General features: G+C 35.1%; 1 protein-coding gene and 1 pseudogene across 1 annotated transcript in view; both read right to left on the bottom strand.

Annotated features, from left to right (window-relative positions):
* Positions 1 to 1,117: 1,117 nt before the first annotated feature.
* ITFG1 (integrin alpha FG-GAP repeat containing 1) overlaps positions 1,118 to 20,088 on the bottom strand; it is a 340,218-nt gene continuing 321,247 nt past the window's right edge. Inside the window, exons 15-18 of the mRNA XM_064581526.1 lie at positions 9,775 to 9,899; positions 9,082 to 9,164; positions 5,580 to 5,697; positions 1,118 to 2,533 (exon numbers count right to left, since the gene is read on the bottom strand). Coding sequence (XP_064437596.1) covers positions 2,474 to 2,533; positions 5,580 to 5,697; positions 9,082 to 9,164; positions 9,775 to 9,899 — 386 coding nt within the window. The 3' untranslated portion in view covers positions 1,118 to 2,473. The remainder of the gene's footprint in view (positions 2,534 to 5,579; positions 5,698 to 9,081; positions 9,165 to 9,774; positions 9,900 to 20,088) is intronic.
* LOC123856265 (U2 spliceosomal RNA) lies at positions 18,541 to 18,661 on the bottom strand (annotated as a pseudogene).

Genomic DNA, 20,088 nt, shown 5'->3' with positions numbered 1-20,088 from the left:
AGTATTCCTTCCTCTTTTCTTTTTTTCTCTTTAACGTTTTATGGGCTTATAACATACTCTTCCCTTAGATCCTGACTCCAAGTGAGTTTTAAAACTCATGCTGTATCAATTGCACTACTGGGTATTTACCCCAAAGATACAAATGTAGGGATCCAAAGGGGTACGTGCACCCCTTTGTTGTACGTGATGTTTATAGCAGCAATGTCCACAATAGCCAAACTGTGGAAAGAGCCAAAATGTCCATCGACAGATGAATGGATAAAGAAGATGTGGTATATATATACAATGGAATATTATGCAACCATCAAAAGGAATGAAATCTTGCCATTTGCAACGACGTGGATGGAACTGGAGAGTGTTATGCTGAGCGAAATAGGTCAATCAGAGAAAGACATGTATCATACGACCTCACCGGTATGAGGAATTCTTAATCTCAGGAAACAAACTGAGGATCACTGGAGTGGTGGGGGGTGGGAGGGATGGGGTGGCTGGGTGATAGACATTGGGGAGGGTACGTGCTATGGTGAGCGCTGTGAATTGTGCAAGACTGTTGAATCACAGATCTGTACCTCTGAAACAAATAATACATTATATGTTAAAAAAAAGAAGATAGCAGTAGGGGAAGAATGAAGGGGTGGAAATCCGAGGGGGAGATGAACCATGAGAGACGATGGACTCTGAAAAACAAACTGAGGGTTCTAGAGGGGTTGGGGGTGGGAGGATGGGTTAGCCTGGTGATGGGTATTAAGGAGGGCACGTTCTGCATGGAGCACTGGGTGTTATACGCAAACAATGAATCATGGAACACTACATCAAAAACTAATGATGTAATGTATGGTGATTAACATAACATAATAATTAAAAAACAAAAACAAAAAAAACTCATGCTGTATCAGTTGAGAGATACTCAGCCTAACAGTCTTTAGGACAGTGTGTGCCTGGCAGTGTTGCTGTTGATAACTATTTAGTAACTTAACGTAGTACTATAGTCAGGGGATTCCTATCTTGCATGAACTCACAAGGAGGCAATGGGTGAGTCATTTTACCTCTGTCTCATGGTGAGGATAAGTGATTTGGACTTTATACTTAAAAAATATTTACAAACTCACCAAAATACTTTGTTTCAATACACAGTATTTATTAAGGAGACATATTAACATGCTTAGATACACAAAGTAAACCACTTAAACACATGCCATTCTCAATGAACTGTAAAGAAAAAAGTAACATGAAGAACAAAATTAATTGTTTTTAGGTAAGTTTTTGTGTTTTACAGCCATCACATGTCCATTGCATATTAGAAAATTATTAACATTGATGTATAAACTTTTCCCAGTCTTAGATTTAAGTCTTAAAGTAACTTTCTGGTGAGGTGAAGTTCACAAAAATTTGCCTTGAAGTCTGAATGTAAATTACAGACTCTGCTTTTGAGAGTAAAAATGTGGTTGAAGATTTGCATTCTTAGATGCTATCTACAGCAGTTTCCTTTCAAGAAATCAAATGTTCTTCATTATCACATGATAAAGATCAGTGTTGAAATGAAAATTTTTAGTGCATATTAATTCTTGGAGGGTACTATAATTTTTAGTTAATATGAGCAAGTAATAAGTTGTCATGTAAGATGCCAACCACTGAGAATTTAGGTTTTCCAAAGATTATGATTTCCTCATGCCTGAAAATAACATTCTATTGAGTCTATATATTTTGATAATTAGTTGTAGAAGTCTGTAAAAAAAAAACAAAACTAAAAATAGTAATCACGACAACTACCACTTACTGAGCAGTTAACTAACTCTGTGCTAGGCACCAAGCTAAGCACTCCACATACATCACCCCATCTGATGTTTACAAACCCAAGTGAGTAGTATTACTCGCCCCATTTGTAAACAAGAAAACTTAGGCTCACAGAAGTTAACAACTAGCCAAATTCAAACAGCTTGTAAGTGGTGGAACCAGGAATTTAAGGCAAGCCCGCTGGACTGCAATTCCAAAGCCAGAGAGTATCCAAGCACTATCCCGTGTACAGTCACCTGCTGTGACGAAGGTGAAATAACTTTATCTGTGATACATTCACAAAGGTATAATTTGTATTGTTAGAATAAGAAGCAAGACCAATTCAAGTGGAACACAAAAATCCCTGTTCATTTATTTTTATTTATATATGTCTTTTTCCATCATCATTATTCTAGTAAGATTATAAATACATAAACACCTGAGTACATGCAACACATTCCACAAAGTAACAAAAATGTACAGCACATTTAAATAGCCCAAATTATTGTATACAAAGTGCTTTAGAAAAAGACCTTGTGACACATTCAGACCATATTTATTTGAATACTTTTCAATAATTACCAAAGGATACATCATTTATAAATAATATTCAAAGTCCCTTATTTTCTTCTATCAGCCAAATTTAGTATTTCAGTTAATCAAGTGAATAGCTGTTCCATTATGTAATATTAAAGGCAAGTCACATAGCATCAAAATGAAACCGATGGGCTTCTTGTCGTTTTTCTCTATCATCTGCTTTCTGAAAAAGAATTTTAGATTAGTTTATAAATGACAGGAAAGTGCCAAGAAAAGACTCATTTCTGAAATATAAAATAGTTCATTAAAAAAACAAATCTTTAAGCAAATAGTAGATAAAAGATGTGATTTTATTATGTAATTATCTTATGAAATTTTTGTAGTTTATAGTAGCTATTTTATAATTAATAACCCACTAATTGAATTTAAAAACCAATAAGAAATGTTCCTTAAATATTTATTTTGTTATCACTTATTATTTATTTGAAAGTAGTGGTAAACATTAGATTCTACAAGGATGGAACCATTACATGTTTCCCATTCGTAATACTAATGTTAATAAACGAATCTAAGTAAAGTACATTAATTATTTTGGCCTTAACCTAAGTACTGTGCTTGGTATTTTGAGGGATTAAAAAAAAAATCCTCAGTTTTGTATCTTGTTCTCAAGGAACTTAAAGAAAAAAGCAAAACATACTGAATAACTGTATTTCAGGAAAAAAAGTGAAAACTGTCACTAATATTCTGGGAGAGAGATTACTTCTAGGTTGGAGTGAGGAAAGGGAAAGCTTTGAAAAGATAGTATTTACGGAAATGAAAGGGGAGAGGCATTCATTCCAAGCTGGGGGTAGAGCAGGTGCAATCATGGGAAGTTGGGCAGGAGCAGGGAATATGTGAAAGCAGCTGGTGAAAAACAAGGTTGGAAAGGTATATGGTGGAGTCACATGGAAGTTCTATGAAGGTTAGGCTAAGGAGTTGACACATTTTAGGCAGGGATTTTTGAGCAGCGGAGTGACATGATTAAGGCTAAACTTGATGATGAGTTATATGGCAGCAGTGTGGTCAATGGAGCGAAAAGCGAGAAGGGAGAGAATGGATTCAGAGAGACCAGGCAGGACTGGACAGGACAAGGAGCTGAACCTAAAGCTCTGGGAGTAGAAATGCAGAAGTGGAGTCAGCTGCACAGATTGTTATGGAAGCAGAATCAGTAGGGCAACAGGTCAAATTTTATAGGTAAGTGTAAAGAAGAGAGACAAAGCTTTAAAATATTAGTTTTAAGGTGCTTGTCAGTGATCTAGGTAGAGATGTCATGGAGACAGCTGGAAATGGGCTAAGAGAACTTTAGGGACAGATGAGTGTTAGGGATATTTGAGGTAATAGCTTGAAGCTATGCTTTTGGATAAAACTGGCAGGAGCAGTGTAGAAAGAAGACAGCCTAGGGCAGACACTGTGGTTAGGAAATGGTAGAAAGGAGCACCCAGCTAGGTGAAAGAGAAGTGGTCAAAGAGGTAGGTGATGAACCACAGCATCACAGGAGAGTATACATGGTCAAATCCACAACTGTATTTAAAATTTCAATTTTTAGCCATTGCATCATTATTATTTTAAGTCCACAATGTTTTTTTTTATTCTTATGTTAATCCCCTACATTACATCATTAGTTTTAGATGTAGTGTTCCATGATTCATTGTTTGTGCATAACACCCAGTGCTCCATGCAGAATGTGCCCTCCTCAATACCCACCACCAGGCTAACCCATCCTCCCACCCGCCTCCCCTCTAGAACCCTCAGTTTGTTTTTCAGAGTCCATAGTCTGTCATGGTTCGTCTACCCCTCGATTTCCCCCCCTTCGTTCTTCCCCTCCTGCTACCTTCTTCTTCTTCTTTTTTTTTTTCTTAACATATATTGCATTATTTGTTTCAGAGGTACAGATCTGAGATTCAACAGTCTTGCACAATTCACAGCGCTTACCAGAGCACATACCCTCCCCAGTTTCTATCACCCAGTCACCCCATCCCTCCCACCCCACCCCCCACTCCAGCAACCCTCAGTTTGTTTCCTGCGATTAAGAATTCCTCATATCAGTGAGATCATATGATACATGTCTTTCTCTGTTTGGTAAGTCCACATGTTTATACTGTAATCAGATGATCTGAGAAATTAATGAAGTTACTTTCCTTTCCTTTATAGGTCTAGAGCTATGTAATACTTCAGATTATGTTCTGACACTTCTGGACAAAAGTATGTAGGATCACCCTTTATTTTATGTCTTAAGTTGCAATCTTAAAATTAACTGAATATGTAAGTTTCTGTTATCATTTTTGATGTATAAAGGAGTAATTTTTTAGGAAGAGACAAACCTATGAACACTTATCAGAACAATTAAGATCTTCTCTTTTTCCTAAGTTAAAACAGCTAAAATACATGGTAAATTTAGTTAACAAAAAATGATTATGATGGGCATGACAATCCAAAGAGAGTAGCTGCAAAAAAAGAAAACACTTTTATGACACGAAGAAGCCCTTTTTGGGGAACACTGTTGGAACCTACTAGTTATATACTTTAATATATATTAATATTAATTCATGTACTTAATTCATATTCACATTTTCATAGAAATTAGCTTTTTCAATTTGTATCTAAACTGCTAGTAAATTTATATCATAGCCCCCTTTCTCCTTCTCATAAACACTGTATAAAAAATCTACACCTGGAGTGTTGTTTTTAATTATTATTTAGGGGTTATACTAAAGAACAGAAAAATGTTTAGTGCAAAGAATACTTTATAGATGGAAAAGATGTTTATCATTTTAGTTGTTACTTCCCACCCAAACCTTGAGAAAATCATTTAACCTCTCTGTGCTCTAATTCTTTATATAGACATAGCTGTTATTCCTGGAAAAAAGTGTTCATGGCTTTATCAGTAGATAATAAACACAGGCTTGTTAAAAAAAAGATTATTATTTTTCAGGGCTTTATGAAATTATTTCTAATTAAGTTTTTTGATATACCTGGAAATTTCTGGGTGATCATTTTATTACTATGGTACAGCACTGAAGTTTTAAAATAATTTCCTGTGATTTATATAAATTTCTAAGAGACATTAGTAACTTGAAGAGATGAAAGAAATTATAATCAGTAAGAGGACATTACAGATAGAATGTGAAAAATCACAAAATCTTAATCAGTTGAAAAAAGTTTAAAATACAGTGTTTTTAAAGAGCAATATATTACTATTACAAATTAACAAATTTCATAAATGAACAAACCTTTTCCTGCCAATGTAAAATGCCTATTATTGCCAAGATGAAAACACAGACACCGATGAGAGCTATAGCAGTAAGTAGAACAATGTTACTTGGTGTAAGATACAGTTTGGCACTCCAGCTGCAGATAAAACAGAATCATTAAAATTACACATTTTAACTGAAAAACAACACAATTCTACTGAGACCGAAAAGCAAATAGCTATTAATTAATGAGTCAGTTGATTCATCCATTAATTCATTTTCCCATCTATCCATTCACTATAAATAAAACAACAGCAATTAAATTTAGATAGTGCTAAGAATATTGATGATCCTGCAGAGTTCAGATTTTACTCAGAGAACTGAAATAGAATAGAATTTTTAATGAGATGCTTCATTATTTTTCTTTGATCCTGTGAGAATTATTCTTAAATAAACCTGTTAAGGATACTCAGGACAATCTTAGACATTGTTTTTACATCTTGATTTACTTGCTGAATTTGAAACCTTGACTCTAAGGCTATATACATAGTTACATGATTTTGGTAAGATCTCATATCACCTTATTTTTTGACCCCTGTTCACGTATGTACTATGGCCAACTAAAACAGCCATGGATCTCAGTGGGTGTAGATAGATGGCTTGTGTAAAAATACTTCTATCATTTCTGTGTCATGTTGGAGGGTTTACATTACTACAATCATGTTGAGACTTCTTACAAAATCACTTTTAGTCCCTTACTGTTAATGGCAATATACAGACTTTAGCATAAATAGAACTAGCTCTTTCTTCTAAAAACAGTCCACATAATACAGCACTTGCAAACCCCGAAAAGCTTAAAACTGGGGTCTAATATCATCAACATTGTAGGTGGTTATATACAAATAATTTTGTTCTCTCTGAAAATAGGTAATAGATATATTTTCATTTTAAAATCACCTACTATTATTGTATTACTGTCAATTTCTCCTTTTAGGTCTGTTAATAGTTGCTTTATATATTTAGGTGCTCCTGTGTTGGGTGCATAAATATTTACAATTGTTATATCCTCTTGTTGGATTGACGCCTGTATTATTATGTAATGCCCTTCTTTGTCTTTTATCATAGTCTTTGTTTTAAATTTTTTTGTCTGATGTAAGTATAACCACCCAGCTTCTTTTGGTTTCCATTTGCATGAAACATCTTTTCCCTTCCATTCACTTTTAGTCTCTTAAGTCTTTACATCACAAGAGGTGAGTCTCTTGTAGGCAGCATATAGATAGCTCTTATTTTTTAATCCATTCAGCCTATTTTCATTTTAAAAGTTTAATAAAAGTAAGATCATTCTGATGAATAGCAAGTAGCGACTGACTTATTTTGGGATAATTAAAATTTATTGATCTGTAAGTTAGCCTCTAGTCAATAAATCTCAAAATACACCTCAAACTAAAATCAATTCAGTTTTTATTATGTACATAAATTTGAAAAGAACAGTTCTTCAGAAAGAGCAAGAGAAACATGAAAAATGTTGAGATTATAAAAGAAAACTATAAAAGAATTTTCTAGAAACTCAAAAGTAGAAAAACGAATACTGTTAGTTGAGGTTAGCTATTCTCAGTACCTTACCTCATACTTAAAAAAAAAGTTCTTTCATGAGATTGTTTTGATAGTTCTTCTTAAATAGACTTTAAAAAACCATGAAAATAGGAATCTTGGTAAGAAAAAAATTGGACAAAAGGCCAGTCCTTAATTTCTTACTTGGAAGCAGTCATTCTTAAGCAGTTTCTTGCATATCTTTCCAGAGATATGTATTTTATACATATATAGACATATATACACAGATATCTTTTTCAAATCACAAATGGTTGCTTACTAGACATACTCAAAATGAACTTTTCTTTTATTGTCTTTTGCTTACCACTCTATTTTAAGAGACTGTTCTATGTCATGATATTACACCTAGAAGTATCATAATTTATACATTTTCCTACTCATGGTACAGATTTTCTAGATTTGTTATAAATTTCATGTACAGAAAAATAACAAACATAAAGATTCATTAAAAAATATCTGAACTCAGACTATTATTGTTTCCAGTGATATCTTTTTTTTTTTTTTTAAAGATTTTATTTATTTGACAGAGAGAGACACAGTGAGAGTGGTAACACAAACAGGGGGAGTGGGAGAGGGAGAAGCAGGCCTCCCGCTGAGCAGGGAGCCCAATGTGGGGCTCGATCCCAGGACCCTGGGACCATGACCCGAGCTGAAGGCAGGCGCTTAATGACTGAGCCACCCAGGCACCCCTAGTGGTATCTTTTTTTTTTAAGATTTTATTTTTAAATAATCTCTATACCCAACATGGGGCCCGAACCCACAATCCCAAAATCAAGAGTCGTGTGCTCTGAGCCACCAGGTGCCCCTCTACTGATGTTATCTTATTTCAAGCATAATGTTGTAATAAAGTTGTTTTCTTAAGCCCTTAAATCCACCATAAGATATATCCTGTGGTATGCTGTTAAACTGGCTCTCTGGGGTGGGGAAAAAGCCCTGATTGGCAGTTGCCAATTTTCATGTTGTAAATACTCCCCTCATAGCCGATTCCCACTGAACAGAGTGGGAAAAAGATGCATACAATCAGCTCATCAGGTGGCATGAACTGGTTCTAGCAAACCACTGAATATATTCCATCTAAAAATTTAATAAAGAACAATACAGCCTCCATTTTGAGAAGAAACATAACAAACCAGGACCTCGCTGGTTACATATTTATAGGTACATTACACCCTTTCTTTTTGGTTATTTTTTCATTTTGATATCAGACTAGCCTTAAGAACAAGTTATATTCTTCCCAGTGAAATTTAAGTGTTAGTGAATACCTTTATCACCTACTTTTTAAAAACAGTGGAATCACTCTAGTAATTAAAGAAAAATGAACAAAGATAAGGAGTTAGATTTAAATGCTATTCCTATAAAAGGAATATATTCTAATAAGGAAAAAAAAAGACACCTTTCACTGAAAACTTACTTGATGCTGGGCATTGTCTTATGCATATTTCATCTACATCCTTTTAAGGTAGGTATTCCATCTCCCACTTTACAGGTGCAGAAATGGACCCTCAGCAGTAGATCTTAGTTTCTAGCCAAGGTCTCTTTGACTCTAAAACTTGTGCCTAACCACTGTGGGATACATACCACTTCCCAAGCATTTATTAAAAAGATCAATGCTTACTAAAAAATTCAGCATTCTGAAATTTTAGAATTTATAGCCAGTAAACTGAAGATCAGTTTATTGAAGCAGAATATGTATAAATCCCTAATTAGTTAACCTGCTGTTTTTCTAATAAGGTTTAATTTGTTCTTCATAAAAAAAGTCAGGGACCTTTTGTGTAGGAATGTTTAGTCATTTAAGGTTTGCTGTAAGCAAATTAAATGATGGCACTCCTGGGAACACAGCAGGAACAGAGAGTTTTTAAAAGATGTAACTGTACCTAGGATTCTGAGTTGACAGTATTTTTACCAAAATCAGTTCAAGCAAGGACATTACCTTCGAGGAACATTGTGAGGATATGGAATGACAATTAGCTGGGAATTTGGAATGATTGCAGTCCACTCTTGTTTTCGTACAGACTGGAAAAAGAATTTAAGAACATTTAACATTACTTTAAAAACAGAATTATTATTCTAAATAAATAAGGAAAAAGCTTAAGTGCTCCTTGATTAATTGAAATCCTAGGTATGGATTAAGCTAAATTTATATATATTAAGCCCCAAATGGGGCTCCTGTGCACTATTAGCAAAAATTTTTTTGATCTTTTGAGGGAAGGATTATATTTCTGTCTCATGGATTCATTAATTTAACAAATATTTACTGAACAGTGTAGCAGGTACTGTTCACAGTGCTATGTACAAGTGCTGCTCGAAGCTAAAATTCAAGTAGAGGTGGAGTATGACAAGAAACAAAATATTTTACGTTAGATAGTGAAGATGAAGAGAAAAAGCAGGAAAGAGGGACAGGAGGTCATGAGGTTTATGAGAGGTGGTAGAAAACCATATCTTTAAATTACAATGTGCTCCATGTAAGATAAGCTTAGATAAGTCACTACCTATTTCTCTCTTTCTATATTCTCTTTAAAGAGATTAAAAAAGATTTATTTGAATTCAAATTGTTGAATTTAAATATTTGAAAAGTATATATTAAGACACAGATTAATTGTAAACAAAATAAATTTTTACTCACCTTCTCTCCAGATGGACGGGGAATGCCAACATACAGATGATCAAGAAAATTTGCACTTCGACCTAAACCAAGTACATTGTATGGTAGTTGGAGGGCTAAATGTGCGGATTGGCTGAGTTGTCCAGCTAAATTTATTAAAAAAAAAAAAGGCATCTTTGTAAACACTGCTCTCATCAAATATTAAAATGATAAAATATTAACAATTTAGGTGCCAAAACTTAATTCTTTAAGGATAAAAATGTGAAATGAAATGTCTGGTTCATTACCATTAATGATTCACTTTTCAAAGAAAGTAGCTTTATTGAGATATAATTCACACACCATAAACATCACCCGTTTAAAATGTACAACTAGGGGCGCCTGGGTGGATCAGTCATTAAGCATCTGCCTTTGGCTCAGGTCATGATCACAGGGTCCTGGGAACTAGCCCCGCATCGGGCTCCCTGCTCGGTGGGAAGCCTGATTCTCCCTCTCCCACTCCCCCTGCTTGTGTTCCTTTCTCGCTATGTCTCTCTCTGTCAAATAAATAAATATTAAAAAAAAATAAAATGTATAACTGGTGGTTTTGAGTATATTAAAAAAGTTGTTGAGCCATAACTACAGTCAAATTTTAGAATATTTTCATCACGCAACAAAGAAACTGCATTCCCATTAGCAGTTACTCCCTATTTCTAACCCCTACTCTCTTAGTTATGGGTAACCACTAATCTTACTTTCTCTACAGATTTGCCTCTTCTGGAGATTCATATAGATACAATCAATGTGTGGTGTTTTTTTTTTTTTTCCAAAGATTTTATTTATTTATTTGACAGAGAGAGACATAGCGAGAGCAGGAACACAAGCAGGGGGAGTGAGAGAGGGAGAAGCAGGCTTCCCGCAGAGCAGGGAACCCGATGTGGGACTCGATCCCAGGACCCTGGCATGACCTGAGCTGAAGGCAGATGCTTAATGCCTGAGCCACCCAGGAGCCCTCAATGTGTGGTGTTTTTATGAATAATGCTGCTGTGCACATTCACATACAAGTATCTGTGTCAACTTCTGTTTTCCGAAATGGCTGCACCATTCTCTATTCCCACCAATATGTATGAAGGTTCCAAGTTTTCCACATCCTTGCTAACACTTTATCTGTCTTTTTGATCATAGCCATTCCGGTGGTTGTGACGTGATATCTCATTGTGGCTTTTTTTGCATTTCCCTAATGACTAATGATGCTGAGCTGCTTTTCTCTTTCTTCCTTTCTTTTTTTTTTTTCATATTTAGACATTTTTATGGCTCAAATTAAAATAAAAATACACTTTTTGGAGTATACAATTATCTGAATTTTAACACAAGTATGGATTTATAGAACCATCATTCCTGAAGGGTACCAGAATATGCCATCCCAAAATATGGCTCTTTGGCATATGGATTATTTTGAGCTAATGGCCATTGAGAACCAGTAGGTACAGGAAAAACTCTAAAAACAGGGCACTACTTTTCCTTTTATAAAGGAAATTTACATTTATGCAGGAAGTTTTCCTTTGTAAAAATGTCTCTCTCAGGGCGCCTGGGTGGCTCAGTTGGTTAAGCGACTGCCTTCGGCTCAGGTCATGATCCTGGAGTCCCTGGATCGAGTCCCGCATCAGGCTCCCTGCTCAGCAGGGAGTCTGCTTTGCCCTCTGACCCTATCCCCTCTCATGTGTTCTCTCTCATTCTCTCTCTCTCAAAATAAATAAATAAAATCTTAAAAAAAAAAAAAGTCTCTCTCTCCCATAGCAGCAAGAGGAGGACTTTTAACTCTCATCAATGGAAGACTTAACAAAGGAGAACTCTTAGCAATGGAGAAGGCACTGACAAATCTGCATAACAAATCTTACTGAACAACTCTCATTTACCATACTTTTCCTAGACCACCTTCCCATAACTTGTTTCCTTTGCCCAGAAACCCTAAATCCCCTGTCCACTGTTTAGCCTAAAATGGTATTTAAGTCCAAATTCTAACCATCCCTTTGGGTTACTCATCACTGGATGTTCCCAAGTGTACATGTACTATGTACATGTTAATATATTTGTTAATCTGTCTTTGGCCAGTCTAATTTATAGGGCCCCACCTGGAGGACCAAAGAAAGGTAGAGAAAAAGATTTCTTTTCCTCTTCTAAACCACCATAAAGGTATAAAACAGTTCTGTATCTGTAAAAATTTCATCATGCTCTCCTTATGTATGTCAGAACCTCTCCCAGGACTGTAGTTTGTCTTTTTGAGAATGTCATATAAATGGAATCAAACTATATGTAACTTTTGATATTGACTTTTTTTTACTCGGCATAATGCCTCTGAAATACATCTAAGTATTGTGTATTGAGGTTTCATGCCTGTTCATTAGGAATAATATTTCATTGTGTGAATGTTCCACCATTTGTTTATCCATTCACCTGTTGAAGGACATCTTGGTTGTTTCTAGTTTGGGCCTATAATAAATAGAAGGGCTGTAAACATCTGTGTATAGGTTTTTATATGTTCATATAAAAAGTATGGTAAATGAGAGTTATTCAGTAAGATTTGTTATGCAGATTTAAGTCAGTCCCTTCTCCATTGCTATTTATATGTTCACATAAAAACCTATACACAGATGTTTACAGCCCTTCTATTTATTATAAATTTTCAGTTGTCTAGGATAAATGCCCAGGAATGGTATTTGTGGGACAGACTGTAAATGTATGTTTAATCCTACAAGAAAATGGCAAATAATTTTCCAGAACAGCTATATATATATATATTTTTGGTTAAGTATTGCTTCCAGTCTTTTCCCTATTTTTAAATTGGATTATTTTCTTATTGTTGAGCTTTGAGAATTCTTTACACATTCTGAACCCAAATCATGTTCCAGATATATAATTTCCAAATATTTTCTCCCAGTCTGTAGTTTATCTTTCATTCTCTCAATAGTATCTCTCTCATACAAATGAAATGTTTTTAATATTGGTGAAATTCTATTTTTCAATATTTTCTTTGATGGATCATGCTTTTGGTGTCATGTCTAAGAATTTGCCTAAAATGGTTTTGCCTCATATGGTTTTCTTCCATATTTTATCCTAAAAAGACCTTATAGATAATCTAGCTTCAGAATAAAATGAGATAAAAAAATATCAAACATAAAACATAAAGCTGAGCTGCTTTTCAAATGTTATTGGCTATATATTTGTGTAGCTACCTTTGTATTTCTGTGAAGGGTGGTAGTAGTATCCTCCCTCATTTTGGATTTTAGTAATTTGAGTCTTTTAGTCTAGTTAAAGGTCTAAAGGTTTATAAATTTTGTTAATCTTAAAAAAATCTTTTGGTTGAATTTGTTTTATGCTTTTCTTCCCTACTTATTTTATCTCATTATTTCTTACCTTCTGCTTGCTTTGGGTTTAGTTTGCTAGTTTAGTTGGTTAGTTTCTTAAAGTGGTTATCAATTATAGATTGTTCCTATTCCTTAATATAGGCACTTAAAGCACTAAATTTTCCTCTAAGAACCACTTTAGATGCATTCCATACCTTGTGGCATGTTGTGTTTTTGTTTTCACGCACCTAAAGTATTTTCTAGTTTTCCTTGTGATTTGAAGCCCATTGGTTTTTTAGGAGTGTGATGTTTAATTTCCACATATTTGTGAATTTTCAAATATTAATGACTTCTAATATCATCCCATTGTAGTTGGGGAACATACTTGGCATGATTTCAATCCTTTTAAATTTATTGAGGCTTGTTTTGATCTAGCATATGGTCAACTTTGTAGAACTTTCCAGTTGTGCTTGAGAAGAATGCATATTCTGCTGCTGTTGGATGGAGTGTTCTATACATATCTCTTAGGTTTTGTTGGTTTAGTGTTATTTTCTCTTTTCTTATAGATCTTATGCCTCATTTGATCCATTACTGAAAGTCTCCAATAATTTATTTTGAATTATTGATTTCTCTCCTCAATTCTTCATGTATTTAGGGTGCTCTGTTGTTAGGTGCCAATGTCTTTATAGTTATTATAGCTTCCTTATGGATTGCCCTTTTTATTATCAGTATAAAATGTCCTTCTTTGTCTCTAGTAACAATTTTTTTTTCTTAAAGTCTAGTTTGTCTGATATTAGAATGGCCACCCCAGTTTTCTTTTGGTTACTCTTTTTTTAAAGATTTTATTTATTTATTTGAGAGAGAGAGAGAGAGAAAATGAGAGAGAGAGCACGAGATGGGGGAGGGTCAGAGGGAGAAGCAGACTCCCAGCTGAGCAGGGAGCCCGATGTGGGACTCGATCCCGGGACTCCAGGATCATGACCTGAGCCGAAGGCAGTCGCCTAAGCAACTGAGCCACCCAGGCACCCTTGGTTACTCTTTGCGTGGCATAATTTTCCCCATCTTTTTACTTTCAACTTATTTATATCATTTTTTAAAGATGTTATTTTTTTTAAGTAATCTCTATACCCGATGTGGGGCTTGAATTTACAATCCTGAGTCACATGCTCCATTGACTGAGCCAGCCAGGTGCCCCTCAACTTTTTTGTATCTTTGAATGTAAAGTGTCTCTTGTAGATGGCACATAATTGGGTCATATATAATTATCCATTCTACCAAACTCTGCCTTTTGATAGGAGTGTTTATTCCAATTACATTTACTGCAATTACTGGTAAGGTAGGATTTATGTCTCCCGTTTACTACTGGTTTTGTACAGGTCTTATGTCTTTTTAATTCTATTCCTCCATTGCTGCTTTGTTAAATGTTTTCTAGTGTACCATTTTAATTCCCTAGTTGTTTTTTTCTATTTTTTGAATTATTGTCTTTGTGGTTGCCATGGGGATTACAATTAGCATATTAACTAAAAAAATTTAATTCCTAGTGCATATAACAACTTTGTTCTAATATAGCTATTGTCCTCCCCTTTCCTTTGTGCTCTTATTATACAAATTATATTTTTATACATTATCAACCCATCAACACAGGTTTGTAATGATCATTTTATACAGTTGTCTTTTAGATCAGATAGGAAATGAGACATTACCATATTTTATGTTTATCTCTAGTGTTTTTTACTTAATTGTGTGGATTTGAGTTACTGTCCAGTTGTCCTCTCAGTTTAGCATTTCTTGTAGGGTTGGTGTACTAGAGATGAGTTGTCTGTTTTATTTATCTAGGAATGTCTAAACTCCTTCATTTTTGAAGGATACATTTGCCACATATAGAATTCCTGATTGACAGATTCCCGCCCCTCTTACAGTACTTTGAATATATCATCCCCCTCTGGCTTCTATGGTTTTTGGTGAGAAGTCAGCTGTGAACCTTACTGAGGCTCTCTTGGACATGGTAAGTAGCATTTCTCTTGCTGCTATCAATAGTCTCTTTCTGTCTTTGTTTTTTTGACAGTTTGACTATATGTGGATCTCTTTGAATTTATTCTCCCTGGAACTGGTTGAGCTTTTTAGATGTGCAGATTAATGTTTTGAACAAATTTGGGTGGTTTTAGCCATTATTGCTTCAGATATTTATTTTGCCCCTTTTTCTCTTTTCCTTCTAAGAATCCCCTTATTCATATGTTGGTATGCTTGATGGAGGGTCCATAGGTTTTTTTTTTTTTTTTTTTAAAGATTTATTTATTTATTATTTGAGAGAGACACAGAGAGGAGGAGGGAGGAGGGAGGGGCTGAGGCAGACGGAGAAAGAGAATCTCAAGAAGACTCTCTGCTGGGCACAGAGCCCAACACAGGGCTCAATCACAACCCTGAGATCATGACCTGAGCCGAAATCAAGAGTCAGACACTTAACCGACTGAGCCATGCAGGCACCCCTCTCAAGTTTTTTCCTGTAACCCAGGCTGTATACTCTCTGTATGCAGAGTTTTGTATTCCAGTTTGATCTGTATTCAAGCTTGCTTATTCCTTTGTCAACTCAAATCTGTTATTGAACCCTCTACTGAATTTTTCACTTCAGTTACTGTATTTTCCACCTCCAGAATTTCTATTTGATTTTTGAAAATGATCTTTATCTCCTTATTTCCATTTTCTATTTAGTGAGACATAGTTGTCATACTTACCCCCTAATTCTTCAATCCTGGTTTCTTTTAGTTCTTTGAACATATTTATAATAGCTGATTTATAGTTTTTCGTCAACTAAGTCCAATATCTTTGGGCACATTTTTCTTTTGTTTGCTTTTATTTTTTTCAAATGTGTTTGTGGCATACTTTCCTGTTTCTTTGCATGTCTTATAATTTGTCGTTGAAAGTGGACTTCTGGGGGCGCCTGGGTGGCTCAGTCGTTAAGCGTCTGCCTTCGGCTCAGGTCACGATCCCGGGGTCCTGGGATCGAGTCCCGCATCGGGCTCCCTGCTCGGCGGGAGGCCTGCTTCTCCCTCTCCCTCTCCCCCCGCTTGTGTTCCCTCTCTCGCTGTATCTCTCTCTGTCAAATAAATAAATAAAATCTTTAAAAAAAAAAAAAGAAAGTGGACTTCTTAGATAATATAACAACTATGTTATCAACCATCTCCCTTTAAGGATTTGTTGGTTTTTCTTTGTTGTTGTTGTTGTTCATTTGTTTAGTGACTTTCCCTGGATGAATTCTATAGATTCTGCACTCCCTGCCACAAAGTTATTTTATTTTCTTATTTTTAAAGTTTTTGTCTTCAGCCTGGCTTCCTAGGGGGCATACTTGGGTTGGTATAACCAATGACTGGTACACAAGATTTCCTTAAATATCTTGTCTGTATGTCTTCCACACTTTGCTGGAGGATTTGTGTGTGGAAGCATGCCTTCAAACTTCAAGCAGTTTATAGGATAGCTTTAGCTTTCATTTCTTGCTTGAGCAGGGCCTTAAGGTAGTATACTCAAGCTGAGTATTTGAATGAAGTAGTTTCCTTTCTAGGCATGTTCATAGCCTTCTAGATCCCCATGAATATATTGGAGTTTTGCAAAGTTGCCCATGGTTACCTAGTTTCTCAGGACTTCTTATACTTTGACCAGCCTCTTGTTTCACTACACCTGAAATCATAGGCTTAGGTAGCTCACATTTTGCTAGCAGATGATTTTTGTTTTTGGTAATGCCCGGGGGAATAGGGACTTTTTTTTAAAATTCTATGTTTTACTGCTGGGCTGAACTCCGAGTCAAATCAAATAGCCCCAACCTCCTGAGAATGGGGATTTTCCAGGGAGTTGCTAGTTTAGATAAAATATTGACAGTGCTCTGGGGATGGGAATTTTAATTCAGTCAGTCCTGTCTACTGACTGTGAGCTACTGGCTTTCACGGCTGCTGCATTGCCATACCACTCAGTAGAGAAGGGAGCTTGGGTGGGAAAAGCCCAAATTAGACTGCCACAGAACCTGCAGTCTTATTGAGGATTAGCAGTTCCTCTGGGATAGACAACATAGTCCATTCTGTGGCTTTGGTTAATTTCTAGAGTTCTGAAATGGTTGATATTAGTTGTTTGACCCGTATTTTTTTCCTTTTTGCGGAGAGCAGGTTCATGCAGTCCTCACACTGGCATTCCAAAAGTCAGTCTCTCCCTTGGAGAGTATATATTTCCTACATAGTTAAACTGAACATTTAAAGGATTATCATATGGTTTCACTCTTATGTGGAACATAAGCAATTGCACGGAGGACCATAGGGGAAGGGAGGGAAATCCAAAGGGGGAGAAATCAGAGAGGGAGATGAACCATGAGAAACTATGGACCCTGAGAAACAATCTGGGGGTTTCAGAGGGGAGGGGCTTAGGGGGAGGGGGTCACAGGGTGATGGGTACTGAGGAGGGCACGTGCTGTGATGAGCACTGGGGGTTATACTTAACTAATGAATCACTGAACACTGCATCAAGGACTAATTATGTACTATACGGTGGCTAACTGAACATAAAAAAAAGGATAAGGCTAATTAATACCTAAATATTTTAATATTCAGTGGGACTCTGCTAACATCACTAAACATTACCCAGAAATATGAAATCATTTGAAAGTATACATGATTTTTTAATATAGTTCTTATGTTAGAAATAGATATGTATAATGGAAAGAAACAGTGAACTTAGGGATAGGCATTTAAAAAAAGTTAAACAATGTATGCAAAATTGTAAAGCAATATAATGAATTGCAAATTAGTAGAACTGAGTGATAATGCTGATTGAATGATAATGCTTAAACTTGAGTATCTTGTCCTGCACAATAAGTAATACATGTTAGCTATATGTTATCATAAAATTTATTATTACATAGTTGAAGTAAAAATCAAATATATACTGATTTCATTACACTACCAGTAAAGACTGACTTAAGAGATCAAACTAGACATATAAATTATTTTCCTATAATTACCTTACTGTAAAGAACCAAAATAAGAACTTTTATCATTAATACTCTAGTAAGACCTTAGAGCATAGATTTCAAATTAAAATAGTATGTTTAATAAGAAAACTTAAAAACTTACAAAGAATAATGAAAATAAAAGTATCTAAAATCTCAAAATGAAGACATAATTATTATATTTTAGCATACTTTTAATCATGTAATTTTTTCCCTAGACATGTGCACGCACAAACACATTAGCATAGTTTAGTTTTATTGCTTTTCACTCAGTATTATTTTATGAGTATTTTATCATGTTATTAAAATTCTTTAAAAATAGGAAAGCAGAGAGAAATATTATTGCAACACTGAAATCCCACTGAGAAAACCAAACTAACAGTTAAAAGACATTTATTATATATGCCTTTAAAAATTATTTTTCTAAAATCTACAGACATTATCAAAAACAATTTTATTGCCTACATTAATCCTCTTATATCATCATTGAAAAAATCTATTGTTGGAGATGATGGATTTCTCCTTATTTTTCACTGTTACATTAAACTGATAAGAACAGATACTAAACTTGATCTTAGCCAAAAGGCCAAGAAGTGATTAATCTTTCACCATTATAAATAATGCTTTAGTGAACATCTCTGCACATCATACTTGTCTGCATCAAGATTAGTTTTTTACATTCCTAGATATGGAATACTGGGTCATGAAGAAGGACAATCACTGGATAAAAGAATAGTCTCTTCCAAACCATAAGAGACTCTTCATCATAGTAAACAAACTGAGGGTTGCTGGAGGGGAGGGGGGTTGGGAGATAGGGTAACTGGGTGATGGGCATTAAGGAGGGCAGTGGTGTAATGAGTACAGAGTATTATGTAAGACTGATGAATCACTGACCTCTACCTCTGAAACCAATAATACATTATATGTTAATTAATTGAATTTAAATTAAAAAAAGACAAAAAAAAAATAGTCTCTTCAACAAATTGTGCTAAGACACCTGGAGGTGTACTACTTTACATTTCTACTAGTTTACAATGAAAGCACCTATGACATTCCATTTTCTTATTGTTTTTTAGGGGTGAAATTCACATAATGTATAATTAACCATTTTAAAGTATAAAAATTAGGTGGCCTTTAGTGTATTCAGAATGTTGTGCAACCACCAGCTCTCTCTAGTTTCTAAACATTTCATCACCCCATAAATATACCCATACCCATTAAGTAATAACTCCCCATTCCCTGGTAACCTCTAATCTGCTCTCAGTCTCTATGGATTTATCTATTCTACATGTATGATATTAAAAAGAATCATACAAACGTGATCATTTGTGTTTGGATTTTTTCACCTAGTATAATGTTTTCAAGGTTTATATAAATTATAGCAATTATCAGTAGTTCACTCCTTTAATGTCTGAATAATATTCCTTGTATATGTATATACTTTGATTTGTTTAACCATTCATCCATTATAGACATATGGGTTGATTCCACCATTTGGCTTTTATGAGTAATGTTACTATGAACATGGATGTACAGATACCACTTTGAGACTCTGCTTTCAATTCTTTTGGGGGATATATCCAGAAGCAGAACTCATCTCAGTTACGCAACTCCATATTTCTATTTGCTAGGGTCAGTAAGCCTGTAGTTATAGTACTTTTTCCCCCTTTGTACCCTATACACAGTCTGCCAAGAAATCAAATATATGTACACAATCCAAACACATTTCTACCTTTATTGCTATCATCTTTTTTTTTTTTTTAAAGATTTTATTTATTTATTTGAGAGAGAGAATGAGATAGATCATGAGGGTCAGAGGGAGAGGCAGACTCCCTGCTGAGCAGGGAGCCCGATGCGGGACTTGATCCCGGGACTCCAGAATCATGACCTGAGCCGAAGGCAGCCGCTTAACCAACTGAGCCACCCAGGCGCCCCTATTGCTATCATCTTGATCCAAGCCACCATCATCTCTAGCTGAATTATTTTAATGGGTTCCTATTTGGTTTCCCTGCTTTAACTATTGTT

Source organism: Mirounga angustirostris, unplaced genomic scaffold (genome assembly GCF_029215605.1).
Source record: "Mirounga angustirostris isolate CCGP_5_RB_7025 unplaced genomic scaffold, mMirAng1.0.hap1 SCAF_16, whole genome shotgun sequence".
Taxonomy (NCBI): Eukaryota; Metazoa; Chordata; class Mammalia; order Carnivora; family Phocidae; genus Mirounga; species Mirounga angustirostris.
Note: the sequence above shows the minus strand (reverse complement) of the source record. Positions and strands in the feature narration are given on the sequence as shown.